This window comes from Manacus candei, unplaced genomic scaffold, assembly GCF_025592945.1.
Source record: "Manacus candei isolate 608988 ecotype Guabito, Panama unplaced genomic scaffold, ASM2559294v1 h1tg000011l, whole genome shotgun sequence".
Taxonomy (NCBI): domain Eukaryota; kingdom Metazoa; phylum Chordata; class Aves; order Passeriformes; family Pipridae; genus Manacus; species Manacus candei.
In genome coordinates this window covers 21,916,872-21,935,369 of record NW_026138059.1, presented here as the reverse complement: position 1 = coordinate 21,935,369, position 18,498 = coordinate 21,916,872, and the positions used below count along the sequence as shown (strand labels likewise).

The 18,498-nt window shown below is 34.2% G+C and overlaps 2 protein-coding genes across 13 annotated transcripts in view; one reads left to right on the top strand and one right to left on the bottom strand.

Annotated features, from left to right (window-relative positions):
• Positions 1-4,636, top strand: part of IMPG1 (interphotoreceptor matrix proteoglycan 1) — a 57,459-nt gene extending 52,823 nt beyond the window's left edge. For 4 of the 8 annotated variants that reach the window (XM_051778027.1, XM_051778026.1, XM_051778028.1 and 1 more), the window contains one exon: positions 3-2,321. In XM_051778027.1, coding sequence (XP_051633987.1) covers positions 3-363 — 361 coding nt within the window. In that variant the 3' untranslated portion in view covers positions 364-2,321. Of the gene's footprint in view, positions 1-2; positions 2,322-2,755 lie in introns of those variants that run through there. The other 4 variants (XM_051778034.1, XM_051778033.1, XR_007902852.1 and 1 more) reach the window with 3 other exon arrangements.
• Positions 4,637-5,189: 553 nt separating this feature from the next.
• MYO6 (myosin VI) overlaps positions 5,190-18,498 on the bottom strand; it is a 107,259-nt gene continuing 93,950 nt past the window's right edge. For 4 of the 5 annotated variants that reach the window (XM_051778008.1, XM_051778007.1, XM_051778010.1 and 1 more), the window contains 4 exons: positions 15,787-15,890; positions 14,403-14,534; positions 10,030-10,248; positions 5,190-8,635 (listed from right to left, as the gene is read on the bottom strand). In XM_051778008.1, the coding sequence (XP_051633968.1) occupies positions 8,436-8,635; positions 10,030-10,248; positions 14,403-14,534; positions 15,787-15,890 (655 nt within the window). In that variant the 3' untranslated portion in view covers positions 5,190-8,435. Of the gene's footprint in view, positions 8,636-10,029; positions 10,249-10,271; positions 12,418-14,402; positions 14,535-15,786; positions 15,891-18,498 lie in introns of those variants that run through there. The other variant, XM_051778011.1, reaches the window with a different exon arrangement.

The window sequence follows — 18,498 nt, the reverse complement described above, 5'->3', positions numbered from 1 at the left end:
AGAAGGCCTACTCTCAGCAGCTGCAATTCAGAAAATGCTGTAAGGATTAATCCTGCTTTTGAACACGATGAACCCATATCTAGCTTTTGTCACACGGCTTGCAGTGTAAGTGCTTGTCTCAGTTCCTCAGAGATCACTGACCATGAAGCATTACACGAACATGAAAACACAATTCAGCCTGGAGGTAAAACGCATGAAAATCCTTCTCTTACCCCTCAGCAAACAACCCCACCTGAAATAACAGGTCCATCTTCAAGTATTAACTCCACAACTAAATCAAACTTGAACCTATTCTCTTGCTTGGCAACTTCAGAACTCAAAATACTAACGCATTCATTGCTTCCCACATTTACTGCTGTGTAGGTTTCATAACAGGACTACAGAACTGCTTTTCTTACAGCTCTCTTGCATGGCTCTGATTGTCCATCCTATCTGAGTGCTTTTTGTGATTTAGTGAAATAATTAGTGGTTTGACATTTTGGTTTTTTCTTACTCTTGTAGGTCACCAGGCCAGTTTACAAAGCCAAGACTGACAAGTTAGTCCTTGAAATTCTTCGTTTCCAGCATCAGCCAGACAAAACCAAGGTTTGTGGAACTTTAAAAATTTGTTGTTTCCCATTTGTCAATATTACCAGGAAGCCTCTTTGTAGTAATTTTGTACAAAGAAAAACTCAGATTTTTTGGATGCTTGATCTGACAACAATTTCTTCTTAAGTGTTTTTATGCAACAAAGTTATATTCTGTATAACCATGTGCTAATGTGGCAGTCACTGGAACACAGGAAGGAAGAAGGAATATCTAAAATGACAAAGTAACACAAAATGCAAACCAAATGGGAGGAGCAATATAAAAATTTTAAAAATTAAAGATTATATAAAAATAACTTGAGCTAGGTTAAGCTACATAGATTTTGAACGAGTAGGAATTCTAATTTGAGCAGCATATTGCTCATACCTCAAATATTATTTCAAGTTCAAACTTCTTGTATCTTTGTGGGGGGAAAAAGTTGACAAAAATGAGAAAAGCTGAGTGAAAAATTTCTCTAAAATTGCCAGATTGTTTCTTACTTCTGATGTATCTGAGTATGCCCTCTTGAGAGGTAGAAAAAAAGCCTTCACTTTGCTGTTTTCATTTTTCTGAATCCCAGTCCAGTTAGGAACCAAAAGGTTTTGCTATAGCTGTTAGTACCCATTGTTATTGTGGGGAATATCAGTACAGGACTGCCCTGGCATTACCTGAATACTATGGGAGACAGGATGCCACCTACATGAATCTTTGGCTCGTTACATGTTTATTGGTATGTAAATAAAGGAGCAAGTAATGATGCCATATAGGAAGATTATTTTCACCGATCTTCATCATACCCAGGTCTGGTCTCTTCAAGTACTCCAGGTCACAGTTATAGACTGAGGTGAAAATGGGGGGGACTGGAATGCAGATGGAAATGGACAAAGCAGCAGGGAGCAGCACTTTGGAAAAGCTCAAGAATGAATTGGTTTCACTGCTTACATAAAACACAAGCACAGAAGTTTGCAATTAGTATTTTACACCCATCTTAAATAAAATGTGCCTGTGGGTAATTCAGACAACTAAGTTTTCATACTGCCTAAACTACTTAAAATTACTGCATAGAAAAGCACTAAATATTTTATTAAAGTAATAAAAGGGCACATCTGTGAAAGAAAATCAGACCTTGTCATCAAGACTATTTGAATTGTAAGAAGTATACAGACAAAGCTCTTCTCAAGATCTAGTTAAATAAATTAATTTAGTGGGAAGTCAGGCAACAAGAAAATTGAAATAAGTTCAAAAAATTAAGTGGCTTTTTTTCACTTTTACTTACATTCACAATGAGTGTTTACATCACCCTTATGTTCAACACATTTTTAATAATTTAAAAAAGGCAATGCAGGGAAAAAAATTATGAAAACAGCTTTCATGAGCTGAAACTAAGAGGACCACTTTGATATCACAATCTAAAAAGCTCCTTTCAGATTAGAATTTTTAAAACAGAAGATGGCACTTTTGAATATGAATTTTCTGGAGGACACGGATCTCTAGGACTCATAGGCCAAACTGAGGATTCCAATAATTAAATTCTGTTTTGCTATACACAGTGAAAGCAGTGACAGCTTTTTAGGACATATTATCTAAAATAAGTACAGCTCTGTATTTATGAAGGCATATTTGAAAATAGGCATAAAGTTCCAGCAGAAGCTAAAATAGCCTTCAATTCCTTCCTAAACATAAAAAATGTCTCCAGTTTATTTACAGAATCACTACACGGAAAATTATTGCAAAGCTTAGTTGTCAGAGGGGGGTTTGGCTGGGTAGGTTTTAGCCCAATTAGTAAATAGTCAAAAAACTAACAATCTTTAACACTTCCAGGGATGGGGCGTCCACAAGTTCTCTGGACAATCTTTTCCAGTGCCTTGCCGCCCTCACAGGAAATAATTTATTTACATCTAATCTAAACCCACTCTCTTTCAGTTTGAAGCCATTCCTCCCTTGTCCTGTCACTACATACCCTTGTAAAAAGTTCTCTGTCTTACTTGTAGGCCCCCTTCAGGTACTGGGAGGCCACTAGAAGGTCTCCCTGGACCCTTCTCTTCTCCAGGCTCAATTGCCCTTACAATGAACTAGACATTATCTCAACAGGTGTTAGTGTGACCTTCCCTATTAGCACTAGATACATAGTGTACAATTTCAAATTAAACAATGTTTTTCAAATGTCTTACAAGACTTTCTCTTACAGCTATTCAAAAAAGAAGATCTGCATTATTTAAGGCTGGACTTCAGGATGATTATGCACATGAAAAAAATTCAAGGATTCCTAAAGATATAATGTTTTGGCTCTAAAATCAGGACACATTAAAAAAATTATTTTACTGAAGAAAAGCAACATGACCAAGTTGAGCAGCTATTATACAGTGTCTAAAATTTACCTGGTAGGAAGTCATAATTGTTAAGATGCATGCATTAAGCATCCAGTGCTTACAGGTCTTAACTGTTTTATTTAAGAGCCGAGTGCTAGAAACAGATTTTACTGAAATATGACATTTTTCAATATTTGTCAACGGAACTTCACCATATTTCCATACCCTTTTATTAACCTTCCTTACACACACTAATGTAAGTGGTGAACAGAAATACGAACTGTCATTGACCAAAGGACACATTAAAAGCATCCGGGAACTTCTTTATTCTCTCCCTACAATGCTAACATTGCAAATCACACACAAGTTGGAATTAATTTTTTTAAGGGTTTCTATGAACATTGTTTATACATATGTACATATACACTTAACTGCTTAATTTCTGGTGACAGTGAAACTATCAGATTATCCTAAGACTTCAAACTTTTTGCTGAGGCACAATACCTGGAGTTTCATCTTTTCAGAACAAGGTATTTACATTCACAAGCACCCTCCTGGTAAGAAGTAGATTAGAATTGCACATGATTGTGTACACTTTGAACTCAGTATGCACACAAATAATTTTGAGAAGTTACTGTCAGTTTTTGTAGAAGAAATCTAAGCAGAAATCGAGCAGCCTTTAAGTATTTTGTAGGCTTATTAATTTATGCACTACAAATCCACAATCTTGATTCAAGTATGAGCATTATTTTACCTTGAGCATCTGTTTCTTGAGTATATCTATAATATTTATATCCTGCACCAGTGTTGTACAATATTCAGGCACTGTTTCCTGCTTGGTGCACACCAGAAGTCGTACTTACAGCTCAAAGTGAGCTTTGACAAAGTTCATGACTATTCTGGATGACAGATCCTCATTCAGATGTGAAACTTTTGTGTATTTGGGACAGCAGCTGATTTCAGCAACAATTCTTCTCTCTTCGTACCGCGCAGTTACCACAGCAAAGACTGAACTTTAGTTTACCTTATTATGTACACTCAGAAGAACTGTTTACGAATTCCAAACAACTAACTGCACGGATTTGCCTGCAAAACCACCAAAACTGGTGATAGTGTACGAATGAAGGCAAAGCACCAAGAATACAAGGTTGAGTTTCTACAGCTGAAATAGTATTTTTACTTACTTTATTTAAGTAGGAAAAAAAAATAAAGAAGAAGCCTAAGATGTGGTTTTACCCAGTAACACTTCAGATTAAAACTACTTTAAAAATATTTCTTGCAGGGCACTGGAAGTCATCCCTGCCAACAAATGTTAGCTTTTCACTATTGCTCATGTAAGCTAAGAATACATTAAGAATGCTGATAGCATTCCATCTTTTTTCCATTACAAATGTATTTTTGTATGTGTTTAGTGTATTTCAAGTCATACTAGTTATCACTAGCCAGATTAAAAAGTAAGTAGTTTTAAAATGTGTCTTTTAATAATGATTATTCATGATTGTATTTATCACTCTCAACTATTAATTACCAAATATATTTGCTGGACGTAAGCCTTTTGTATTTCAATAAAACATAATAAAACTATTTACTTGAAAATTTCACTGGGAATTGAACTGGTACTTTAATCTCAAACTAAAACATATCACATTACCTTAAAACGGATGTAAAGTTACAGCTGGAGATAAAAGCCATAAGGAAAGTGAAACAAAATTACATTTCCTAGATAACAAAGCCCAAATTACTTGAATCTTTTTATGTCAAAAAACTACCACTCTGATCTGGCCCTTAAGACAAGAACATTTTCCAAGACTCTTTTTAAGGGGAAAACAAACAAGCAAAACCCACAAAACTTCTCCATCTCAGACATAAAGTTTCCCCTGCAGCATGCAAACTCAAAGCAGTAGAATTGGTTTCACTAGTCACTAACTGTCATGAAAAATGAAACACATGCAAAGAATACACAGCATAGCAAATTATAGATACATGGAAAGAGATAGCAATAAATGTTAAAAAATAGTAACAAAAGTAAAGATATTTGTTTTAATAAATACTGAGAAATTAAGGATGAAACTTAAAAGTAAAAAAATCAGAATTTTTTAATATCAGAATGTCATTTTGGAGAAACACTTACCTTAGAAAGTAAAGACAAAACTTTCACTAAAGTAAAACTTTGAAAAGTAAGCATCAAAAACATCTGATAGAAAAGCAGCAGGGAGTTCCAGCACAGAAATCCTTTTACCCTTCTCATAACTTAATTTACCCTTATTTATTATGCTTTAAATCTTCAAAGACAAAATGGTAAGAAGATACAAGTGAGATTTCAACATGGAATGTGTTTATTTTTTATTTTTAATTTTCAGTACAGTATTAGGAGGTCATTTAAAAACTTTAAATAAAGATTTTTGAGAAAAACCCAAAGGATTAAACTAAGTTAAGAAAAACAATCTTCTCAGTGGATGAAAGATAAGTATTTAACGACCTTATGATCTTCAAAGTAGCATTCTCAAGAAAATGGATATTTCAGGGTTACCTAGTCAGGAATGTAGCCTAGTGTGGTGATTCTCTTCCTCTCCTTTGTTTTGTGGACTGTTTCAGGCAGATCTCAACTATAACAAACAGGTTCACTGATAGGCAGGAAGAATTTATTTTTTTTTAAAAATCAAACACAGAGAGAACCAGCCAATGTGCTTTAAAAAACAAACTAAATTTTTCTCTATAACCACAGATCAGAAGGGCATTAGGTCATACTACAGTCGAACTCCCTCCCCCCCTTTTTTTTTATTTGCTCTCCAAATCAACCAATTGTATAATTATCTGACACAGTAAATGGGATCACAGAAATAATTTGTAAGCAAATGAACATTGCTTGACATGTAAGAAAAAATAAAATAGTCTGAAACTAACTGAAAATTAATTTTGTTGCACAGAAAGATCAGTAAAACTAAGAGCAGATGCTGCTTTTTGTGCAGAGAAAGAAAAATAATAATAAAAATAATAAAAAAAAAGCAGCCTGCTACTGTGCAAACTAGGATTTCTGGAATGTATCTTCAGCTTGCCTCAGTCATACTTCTGGAGCACTGCAGAGAGGTGGGAATATCTCATTTGAGAACGTCCAACCACCAGACTCTCTTCCACTAATTTGAAAGTCCATTTTATTTTCCCAATAGCTATATTTTTTAGTCATTTAGTTAACAAAAATTCCCACACACCCCATTCTGAAGAACAAATTTTCTTTCTGATGCCAGTCAAGGTAATCCTAGCATAATCAAAGGTACAGATTGGAAAAATTCAGTTAATTTTATTCATTTTAAGTTCCCCACGGGTATGTTTACACACATATTTACTAAAATATTTAAGCGTATATATGTGTATAAACAGACACACACTTAAGTAATGAGGTTCCTTGCTTACTATGTTCAGTCTCATAAGATCCATGGTTTTATATACACACACACACACACACACATATATATATATACACACATACACTGGGACTGAACATGTTAAGTCAAGCAGTTAAATCCAGACAGTAATAAACACAGGTCAGTTCAATGATTTTCCTTCTGGGATCACGTGAGCGAGCACAGTTTCCTGCAGTGCTAAATTTCCAGAGACTGGAAGCTGTGAAACTTCGGTTCCAATGCAGTAACACATTAAACCAGTAACCTAAATTTCCTAAGCTGCACCTTTAAATTCATGCAACACTGTACAGGTTTGCACACAACTTGCTAGCCAGCAGTCTGATGCACCTCTGCTTTCATCTTCCAGACAAATTATAGTTTTAGTGAAGAATTTGGGTAAAATTAAAACATTTCCTCGTTTGCAAGAGGCTGAGTGGGTATGCAGCAGAAGCTGAGATTCCCTGATGCAGTGGGTCAGTACAGAGTTAACTACTGCTGAATATCTCCAGAAGTATTATTGTAAGGAGTGTATTTATAACAACAAGCAGACTGTGGCATACAACCACAGTCTAAGGTCAGCATCAGGAACTCTCTCTGTGCTACAGAACTGTACCTCTTGAAAATTATTAAGTATATTTATGCATTAGAAAACTAACATTTCCAAGAGGTTTCAAACTGAGTAAAGACTGAGGAAATTTTCTTATAGTATAAACAGAATTTGTCACTTAAAAGAGCAAGACTTCATTTTTGAATCAGGTTAAATAAGTAACTGGACATCAAGCTACTTACATTTTGAATTCCTATTAGAGAGATAATAAATAGTCAAGTTTAATTTGTTGAAATATTGGCCAGCATAGTAAAAGAATGTTCACATAAGTGAAAGAGATGCATCTTAAAACTGTATGAAATTAACGATTCCCACCCACAAAAACTCCCCAAACAAACTGCTTAATAAGGGAACTGTTACAAGCTATGAAACTTGACAGAAGAGATTATGACAAAGCTCAGAGTAGTGTCCAAATCGCTATGGTATTTCAGTATACTAAAATTTGTAGCTATTTAATTAGCACATAGTATTAAGATGATGCATTATGTTATTAGACCAATGTTTTACACACTCTAACAAAAGGTAGAGACCTTGTATATCTTGTTACAATTAAAATAAACACAATGTCTGAGGCTCAGGCCTCAATATTCAGTTAAGTTATACTGACATAAAAAAGCTGAACGTATTTCCCTTATCCTATCCTTAATCTTATATACCTCCAGATACAAGGCTTGGACAATTTTGCATAATATTTTGAAATTACACTACCTGGCTAAACAAACTGTCCAAGAGTTCCTAATGGAAATGCGGTCAGAAAAATAAGTCTAAACCAAATTTCTACTGAAACAGAAAAAAGAGAAAGAAACTAAGAAGTGGTATAAGCCCTAATGGGCAGTACATTCTTTGAGGACCTCCAATATTACACTATATTGATACATATGCTCTTCTGAGAATGTACAGAAAACCATTTCTCTTAAACCAAGACAGAGAATGAATTAAATAGGAATTTATGGGTCTCAAGTTTAGGAGAATTTCCCATCAGGTTCTGAAAAAAAAAAATACTAAATACAGACACTAACCAGTTTGCAAATCAGGACATAAAATGTCTCAGATTATATAAAAGTATACTCCAACTTCTCCGTAACAGAAGTCAAAGCTAAGGCCTCACAATTCCAGTTATTAGAAATAGCATATCCTCTTTACTAGACCACTTGAAGCCAACTATTCAGTGTTTTGAAGCAGGAATTTTATAAAAAGGTGGTTGCAATGCAGTTCTTTGTAATATGTACCCGAGTAAAGACAGATTGCTTAGAAGTGTTAAGAGTTCTAACAGAAACTGTTAAAGAAAATAAAACATATAAACAAAATGCAACAAACTACACTGACTGAAGTTTCTTCAAGGTCCTCCTACCTAGTAAAGTTCACTACACAAATTAAACATCATAAAGTACAAATTAACAAACCATGTGATTAATAAAACCTGTTCACTTTATATTAAACATCTCTAATATGATTATAGAATGTTGACGTCCTCTGTTGCCCAGAGGAACTCTTCCCTTTGTATCACAGGCAAGGGTTCTCATCTCGAACACTACTGTGCAAAATGCCAATTTATTTCAACAGGTTCTGCAGCATCGCCGTAGCATACGTAGGACGAGCTTGTCTGCTTGCAATTGCATTTTGAAGATATTGGATACCTCCACAGCGCTCCCAAATTTCTTCAAACTGTCTCGGCAAAATTTCAGCACCTCGCTTTCGGGTTAACCCAGTCTCTTCAAGATTAAGCTCACACATATCCATATCATCCTTACCTGAAATGGTAAAGGGAAAAATAAAACATCATTCAAAAGTCCCATAAAACAAATTAGATCTTTGTTAATTAGATTCCATCTCTGAAGCTCTTGTTTGTTAAAAGGTTTCAGAGCTCATGGGGAAATAAGTTGTCAGATAAATATTTTTTGGTTTGGTTTTTTTGTTACACACAGAGCACCACAGAGGTATCACAATAAACCAGTATCACATGTTGCAATTGACAAAGTTGTGCTTAAAAAGTAAGCAAAAAAGAACAAAGAAAAGAAGTGAAAAGATCAGCATCTTGATATATTCTCCTGAAATCCATTACAGGCTGACAACTGCATTTGTTTTATATACACTTTCAGTTTTAGGCCATTTCACAGCAAATTGCTGTTACTATTTGTTTAAATGTAGCAAAGCAACTAAGAACTCCAGACTTTTGACCAACTAACTGTCAGCCTCCCATGCAAAACAAACAGCATTTACCAAATGGGACTAACGTAGGGAATCCAACAAAATGATGGGTGTAGTTCAAACACTAAATTATAATCTTGTTTTTAATAGGTGATCCATTGAATGTGGTACTCATGACAGCAGTGCTACTTTTAGCTATGGGCTTTGACACTGAATAGTAACAGTTGGTGTAAGAAATTCTATTAAAAATAATTTGCAGGAAACAAACTTTTGTTGGTAGTAAGGTATAACTGAAGAGAAACAAATTGGTTATAGACTTTTCCTTGGTCTCTAAGTTAAATACAAAAACACAGAACCATAAACAGCATTTCTCCAGTGTTTTCCCCCCCTTTCATTATCCTCCAGAAAAGCTGGATATATTTCACCACCAGACAAATCTCTACTGTCCATTGCAATATTTAGTTTTTATTTTAAACATTTAAGATTAAAAAGCTATTCTCCCACATTAGGTAGCATAAATAGGGTAAAAGCACCAGTTTGCTATTAGCTTCATACTATGGAAAGACAATATAACGTATGCACAAATTGTTGTGATACAAACTGGTTGTAATTTTTCAAAGCTAACTAAAAAACAATACAATGATGAGTAGAACCTTCCCAGATAAATTGTGATGTTTTATCTTCATGCTGTCTCCAGTTCAGAATAATCAGAGGGCACTTAATAAAAATATTTACATCAGAACTCCCACTCTATCTCTGACTTCCCAAATTGAAGCATGTGTACAAGCAGAACATGTGGCCAAATGGTATTCTGAAAAGTCTGGCCATTAAGAACAGTCCCAAATCCTCAAATTCTGCCCAGATAAGAACTGCTGAAGAAAAAAAAAAAAAAAAAGAAGATACAACTTGGGAAACTTGTATCCTCAGTGTCTTTTCCTAAAGTAACTTACCAACTCTGAACCTTTTCAAAGTTTTGAATTTTGCTTTCAATACCAACCCGCTACAAGGAGAATGGGTGCCTTGTCAGGATGAAGTTCCATTTGTCGAGCAATCCATGGCCCATCAAAATGTGCATACCACCAACCCTTCTTCTTGTTCTGGGGGTCTTTGTACTGGTCCGCGGGGCGGATGAAGGGAATGCGGAAGTAACGCTGTTGTCTGTTCATTTCGATCTCTTGCTGTCTGCTCGGTAGCTGGGCTGTTGGGTTCTGTTGTGCTATCATACAGAAGAGAGCCCCAAAAATAAGCAAATAAAAAATTAGAGAACAAGAAAGCCATATTACTACTTGCTTGATTAATCAGCAAATCTAAAAAAAAAAAAAAAAAACAACCAAAACAACTAACCAAACAAGAAAACAAACTAAACCCCCAAAACCCAAGAGATTCTCTCTAATTCAAGGTCAGCTGAAGTCTCATCAAACCTAAAAAGTACTTCCATCTCATATAATGTGCATTCTGTTAATCACGACAGCTACAACACTGGTCAGGAAAGGCTCATGTTAATTATTTTATCTATGTGTTGCTTAATGGAATGTTTAGACAAAACAAAGCAAGTAAAATAATGCACTCTGCTTTAAATCAATATTCAAAGTAAAACTTCCCATATAAAATGTCTTACAAACCAGAAACATTCATCAGTAACTGCTTTAGTTCTGTCAATCTCTTTGTAAAACAAGATCACAGTGTAAAGCATTTAAAGTTACAAAACACAAAACATCACTTGAAGATTTTTGACAGTCAACACAGAAAGGTGTATAATATTGTTAGAAATTCCTAATTTGTTAATAGAAATGTTGACAACAAATACTGCTTATCACAAAGCTGCCACCAAACATAACTTTCTGCCTAGATTTCTGTGTGCTAAACTCCGGCATCAGAACTACTTTATTCTTTATTTCAGACCATTAAGATCAACCAAGCAAACTTCTAAAGGGGATGGAGTTATATGAAGTTTTTTGAAGCTTCATATATATTTTTGGTAAATATTTTCTATATGCATTTTTGGACTCTCTGAGTTCCACACATTTCAGTTTCCAGAGAGAAACTTTCTTTAAAATGAAAGCTCTCTCTATGTTAACTGATCAATTGATCCAACTTCCTGATGGTATGTATACACTGTCATAATTAGTTTTAAATAGTAAATGCTCTTACAAGCAAGATCCTTTCCTATACTAACTGCCTCCTGCAAAAATTTGGTACTGAACTTGTTTTAGTGGTTTACACCACCACTGTTACATATACCCTGCTTAAGAAACTCTGAATGTGGATCTGTGCCATCTCTACAAAAGAGAGTCAGTATTAACAGTTGCATGTTTCAGCATAAAGAGAAAAATTAGAAGTGAATTACATTTTTGTTCAGTGTCTACTGAGCAGCAAAGATAATTTCTGAGCTAATATTTATTATGAAAAACAACAATCACTTTTAATAATGTATTTTTACAATCACGAACAAGATTAATATAGACCAGCAACTGCAACTTGAAATTTCTTCTGCTTTGATTCAAGCAAAAATAGTTATTCTGAGCCTGAAGAGGTGAACCTTAAAAAAACCCCCTGTGTTATCCATAACATATACCCTTTTTTCCCCCATGTCTGCATAAACAAAGAGAAGAAGAAAACCAGTATTTTAACAGGTGAATGCTACTTTTTTACATCAACTCTGATAAAACATGTACCTTACAGGAAGACACAGTTTATAGGAAATTAATACTATTTTCTACAAATTGTCTGAACACCTATCCAAGCAGATCAGTGCTTTAGTATTGTCAAATACTTTTTGCACTGCAATAATAATTGCTAAGGCTCCTTTCTACCCCTGTGCATATCTAAATCCAAGAGCAAATCTAGAGGACAGGAACACTAAGCAGCCAATATAGCCTCTGTTTCTCAGTGCTATGGAATTGAATTTCTTTATTCAGAAGAAACCATCACCTGAATGTTAGTTTGTGTGCTAGGAAAATAGCTGTTATATTAAGTTGATTACAGAGTTTTGCTACAACAAAAAGCCATACGATAACACTGAAAAAATATTAGAACAAACAAGTTATTTTGTAGGGGGTATGGAAAAAAATGGGAGATTATATCTTCAAATAACCCACATAAAAAGGTTATTTCATTCTCCCTTCCCACTACCGCTCAAATGGGTAGGATTTCATGAAGACAAGTACATTTGTAAATTACTAGAATAATGTATAATTATCATCAAATGAATAACATTGCCAAATTGTAAAATAGATTATTTTCACAATTAAATTCTATGTACAAGTGTAGCAAAACACTGGATTAATTAATGTTAGTATCAAGCTGTCAAGTCTTCCTATTCTTCAAGGTTAGCTTAAATAACCATCTCCTCACTTACTTGAGTTGCTCAAAAATGGTGCAAAATCTGTGAACAAATATTACATGTTGAACAAAACATAAAAGTGCTGATCCTTTAAAAGTTACTGTTTCATTACCTCAACATTTTTCACCACTGCTGATGATACACAACTGGGAATTCTAGTTGCAAAATAAACACAGATACTAAGTATTTCTATTAATTTTGTACTTCTGTTTTCATCAGAATTTAATCTTGAAATTTATTACTTCTATAATTTGTGATGCCAGTCACAAAAACTCAGTCGTATACATGCTAAGCATAAATTGCTGTGACAAATCCACTAGTCAATTAATGTAGTACTTTTCATTTTTGATATTTCTGCCACAAAAAATTTTCCAAACCTCCGGAATATCGAATCTGCCTATTCCAATAATAATATACAAACCAGTGTTTAGCTTCTATACTGAATGTATTTATTTAATTAAAGGATACCTGTAAAATTGTATTACATCAATGAAGATATGGAAAGAAGAAACTGCATCATTTGAAGCACACATCTACTGACACCTGAAAGTCTTTTAGCTTTAGCACCCAGGAAATCAGAATCCCTTCTTACTACCTGCTCAGATCACTATAATACATAGATGTGAAATGTCCATGTAGTATAATTATTTGGAATAGGAAGAATCATTCTGACATGAAGAGTCTCTATAGGTTGCCATCAATTTCTTCTGAACCACAATATTCTTTTCTTCACAAATATGATGCCGTATTTCAAGAAAAGTAAAAATATGCAATGAGAACCACTGCTGTAAATGTCTGAATACATGGGATGAGAACATGAGTACTCCAAGCTTTGTGTGCACAAATCCAAAGATTTTCTGCTCTTTGATACTTCCCATCAGCAACAATGTGCATGAATATGTATTTTATCCATTTAGCTCCACAGAGAACTTGTGAACTCAAATTCAAAGCAATTTACCGCTTTGCAGAAGTGCTTCAAATGCCTTTTCCTGCCTTTTCAGTCATTAGTTTTCTTAAGCACTTAAAACCACATTACTGGGCACAGTCACAAGGACCCATTCTTTAGTAATATCTTCTCCAGGGGTTCAGATTTCATTTGCCATATATCTGTACCAAAGTTCCCCGAAAACCTCAAATTCTCAAGCAATGCACACTCAGTAAATGAATGAAGGGGAAGGAGACAACTTCATATATGAACTGAGAGAAAGCAGGGCACCTGTATTCCCTGAGATCTTTATCCTCCATGTCCCAGGACAATGCTCTAATCTCAGGCTAAGGGGACTCTGGGGACAGCACTTTCTCTCCATCTTCCCTTTCCTCTGCCTCTTGCTTCAACTGTATGGCAGGAACACAATCCATTCTGCAAATGGCACTCCAGAAATTGGGCAGGGAATTTTCAGTCTGGCAGTATTAAACATGGCAATTCCTACACTTTCTTGATGAGCTTGAAAGGCAGTCACTTATTCTCATTAGTACATTGCTTTGACAATAAACATGCATCTGTGAAATCAGCAGAATGAAGGACTAATAAGAAAGCAGGGACTATACAAAATCCCTTAAGCAAAAATTGCAATATCAGCACTCACAGAATTTTTTGAAAAGAGAATGTAAGCTAATGTACGTAAGGCTTACCATGATGTAAATGATAAATCAGCACCTTTTAAAAGTATCTATATTTATATCTAAATAGCTATATATTATGAAATAATAAAGTAGCACAGCAATGAACACTTAGCAAAAATGCCTATATCAAGAACAAATTTTAACGGATGTGACTTGGATGCAAGAAAATGTTTCAGGGAGAGCTACTCAACACAGTTATCTGGGTCTATTAAAGTATTTTAATTTCTGCAAAGTATTTGCCAGTTTCCATCTTTTCAAAGTAGCTACCTTAAACAGACATAAAAATACTCTTAAAACCCCCAAGAATTTCCTTCAACCTAGCAAACTCAAAATTGATTCTAGAAATGTTTTCTTTAGAATATGGCCACAAAAGTGATTATAAACACAAAATTATCTCTCCTCACCATAGTCTGTGACTGATTTGGGAGCACGCTGTTCTGTTTCTGCATTGCGTTTCTTATTCTTGGATTTCCAAGCATGATACACCTTTAGCCTTCGGTGGAACTCTTCTCTGCAAGCTGCCAACAGTTCAATATCTATCCCAAAAATGAGGAGGGAAGGGATGAGTGAGAAAAATCAGAAAAATTATTTATTAAATGCTTTTTTATATTGATAGGTATATAATTTGAGATCAAGTTGTAACACTAATACGCTAAAATGTAATATAATAAACTTCATTATCTGCAGCACAGGGCCTGTATTTTATGATCCAGAAATTACCTCAGAATTCTATGTATCCTTTCCTTTAGAGTAAAGGCAATCCCCAAAGCAGCTTTGTACTGGGGGATTTGGAGCAGTGAAATGTGACAAAACTCTTAGTTCACTAAATTTGCCAGTTGACACTATCACAAGACAAGCAGTACAGAAACATAAAATTTCACTGCTGAACTTTATTTCTGCAACTGTAAAAAAGAAAACCAGCAATATGACTGCTCATATCTAGGTATATATACTTGCATATTTTCATTTTGCTGAATTTCATTATACAAAGAAATTGAATGATCTCAAGGTTCTTTCCTTAGTCATCTAAGAGTACCCAAACTGGTTTCACTAGGGATGAACACGTGAGCACCAGGTATTACTGCAGCACCTAGTCAGGTGAAAACATTGCTCCAGTCTTGCATGTGTAAAAACAGCATAAGAGAATGGATTTGTTTCCAATTTCTATTCAGGGAAAAATAGAAGGATCTTAAATCAGAAGTTAACCAACTGCTTTCAATGAGAAACAGGAAGAAACAGTAGTATCTAATAAAGGAATAATTCTTATCTGTTTCTATCTTCAGACTGGGGGAAAAGCAATTAATGCCCCAACTGTGAGCTTCCCAAAAGAAGTTGGAAAAATTAACAAACAATCTGAATATCCAAGACAGAAAATATTTTATGCTGTGCTTTATATGACATATTTGCTTTCTTTGTGATCTGATGACAGCAAGAAGTGATAGCAAATGATTTCTTAGAACACACAAATTCCAGGTAAAGCACAATAACTATTATTCCCTGTGTGGGAATACAAAAATCTGAGACAATTTATTTAAGAAATTATAATACATATTTCATGGTCCAAGAGTTTACTATCATAAATATATAATCACTAAAAGAGGAAAAAAAGAAATTGTTTCCTTAATATGTAAACAGCTTCATTTATTGCTGCTTTTGGGGTAACAGAATTTTTTAAATTAATTTGTTATTAATTCAAACCTGAATAAAGTTTTTATCAGTGTTATAGGAAGAAAGTAACATGCAACTGCAACTTGACCTCTTTCTCAAATCAGAAAATATTCCACTTACCACAGGATGTATTGATTGTATCGCGAAGCTCTGCATATTTCCACTTACTGAGATCGTGCTTCTTAGTACCAGCAGCAGCTTTTGTGGCTTGCACTGCAGGACCCCTAAGATTATTTAAAAAATACATATGTATTTTTTCAAGTATTAAACAGGAATTGTTGTAAGAGATCCCATGATCAACACTGCATCACTCTTATTGCCACAAAAATCAGTAGCAAACAGACTGAATTTAAAGGCAAAATACCACATTATTTTCAAGATGTTCATATTACTAAGAGAAAATTAAAACATATTTTATGTCCAAAATCACATAGTCATCTGACAGGCCTCCTAGAGATTAAAAGGAATTGTCATTAATAGTGCTTATATGTGAAAAGGTGTATGTTCTATCTCTGTGTATCTCATCCCACACTGATGTACATTTTACTTAGTACTAGCCAAGATGCAGAAAAGAGACAACAAAGAATAGCCATAGACATTTTTAGTTCCATTCAAAAAACAGACAAGAAAAAATATTTCCGAAGTAGAACAAGGAGAAGGGAGAAAAGACACTTCGTCTGCTCTTTAAAATTGGATTAGGACAAAATCCTTATTCCAAAAGTTGATGAAATATTCTGTGTCTTTAAAAAAAGCCTAATTTGAGAGAAGAAATCAAATTATTTCTATATTAATTGTATAATGGTTGTCTGAGAACAGTAACATTTATTTGGGAAGGATATGAATCCTCAAGAAATATCAAGGTAAAAAATACCACACAGAGGAAAGGCTGATTAGTATAGAGTCATCCAAACCCATTTTTTTCAAAGGCCAAAGGTATTCATCATGTAGGTAATATACAAGAAAGTCAACAGCAAATACAAGTGAGAAATTATTACTAAAATCTCCATGATCTTTAAAAGCGTGTACAAGGTTTCCATGTACAAAACAAACATTACATGTAAAGATAAACTTGAATTTTATTTTTTTTTCCATAAACATGGTATGGATAAGAAGTAGAAGAACCCTCCCTTAGGAATGGCAAACTTCCCATGGATTATTTGCATATAAAAGGAGTTCAAAACACTCCAACGTTCAGTGATGATCAGCACACTTGAACACTAAGAAATTCAAAACCACACACATGATTTTACCAACCTCCACTAACACTCATGACTAAGAACAGAAAGTAAATTGAATTATCTTTTGAGATCTGAGAGGATTTGTTCAGAAGAAACTAGATCTTTAGCAGGATAGCAGAATTCTTGACGCAATATCATATTAAAAAATCACAGGAGATAAAACCAGAAGAAAACAAGCCTTTTCATTTGAAGGTCTGTTTGTGCAATAATATCTTTGTGGGACTGGTACATTATTACAGTAAGTATAATCCAGTGAATACTATTTTAACATTTATTTTTCCATAAAGGTCTCATGGTACTCTGAACCTTGATGTTTATTTTTCCCTCTTTAATTAACAGGTTATAAACACCTGTTATAACCTGAAAAATTTCTTTATGCAGATACATCAGTTTTGAAAGCAGAGACAACAAATGCAAAAGTTCATAGAATAAAACAATCTGTTTAACTAAATGTTCTTCTTAACCGTACTATCTCTTCAATATAATTAAAACTAGTTTTATTGTAGTGTCAGTTTAATAATGCCTACTCATACTACTAATCTGACTCAACACACAGCTTCCAGTTATAGTACATGAGAATTCTGACATAAAAAATTAGCTCTGACTTAGCACTACTCATAAGTGTAAAACAAATAACTGGACAAACTCCTTCAAAATATATATTTTAATATTTTGTTATTGTTGGCATACCTGTAGGACATTAAAGGATTGCTGCTAAATATTTTCCACTGCCTAGTGTCTAAACTTCTTGAACCTAATTTAACAAATCCTAAGGATTTTCCTTATTTAGCAACACTACCCACCACTTCAAGAGTTTGCTACATAATTTAGAGCAGCAGAACTAGGCTATACAATCTCTGGTTAAACTAGTAATCTTTAAGAATCCTAATCCAATTGAATGGCTTAGTCTTTCTATTGCAGTACTGCTCTGCACTCTGCAGATCAGTCTTTTGTTTTCTACATGACTTTCAGCATAGCAGTCTGGCAATAAGAGGAGCATCACACCTGACAATTAGTCTTCACTGCTCAGTCCAAGAGTTATGTATTGTAAACAATATTTTCAGACTTTAAAAATAAAAAAAAATTTAAAAAAATCAGTCTCAGGTAAAAAGTTTCCAGTGTATGAAAAGTGAGAAAAATTCAGTTTAACAAGTATGCAGTAAGAAGTATTGCATTTTGAATTCAACCACAACGCAGAGCTTCTGATTTTGCCCCAAAGTTTTGTCATTTTTTTGTACATTAAAAATTGGTCATTGTGAATGGAACTATGTCAATATATGCAATGCAATCTGGCCATTTCAATTTGCATACTAACTTAATTACACACAACATGGTTTATTCCTTTTCTTGAAATACCACTGCAAGAAACCAATTTATTTAACAGCTGCATTTCCAATTATCAATGCTACAAATGGAAAACTCATCAATCACATGAAATCGATCATCTTCAGACTATATAAATACAGCTTAGTAGCTTGTTTAACAACTGCCTAACTTTTAAAAACTCTGAACAATTTTGCTTCTTATGTAAGCTTCAGAAAATGAGGTAATTTCCATCCTCAAGTTGCATGAAACACTTTTTAATTACTCACTA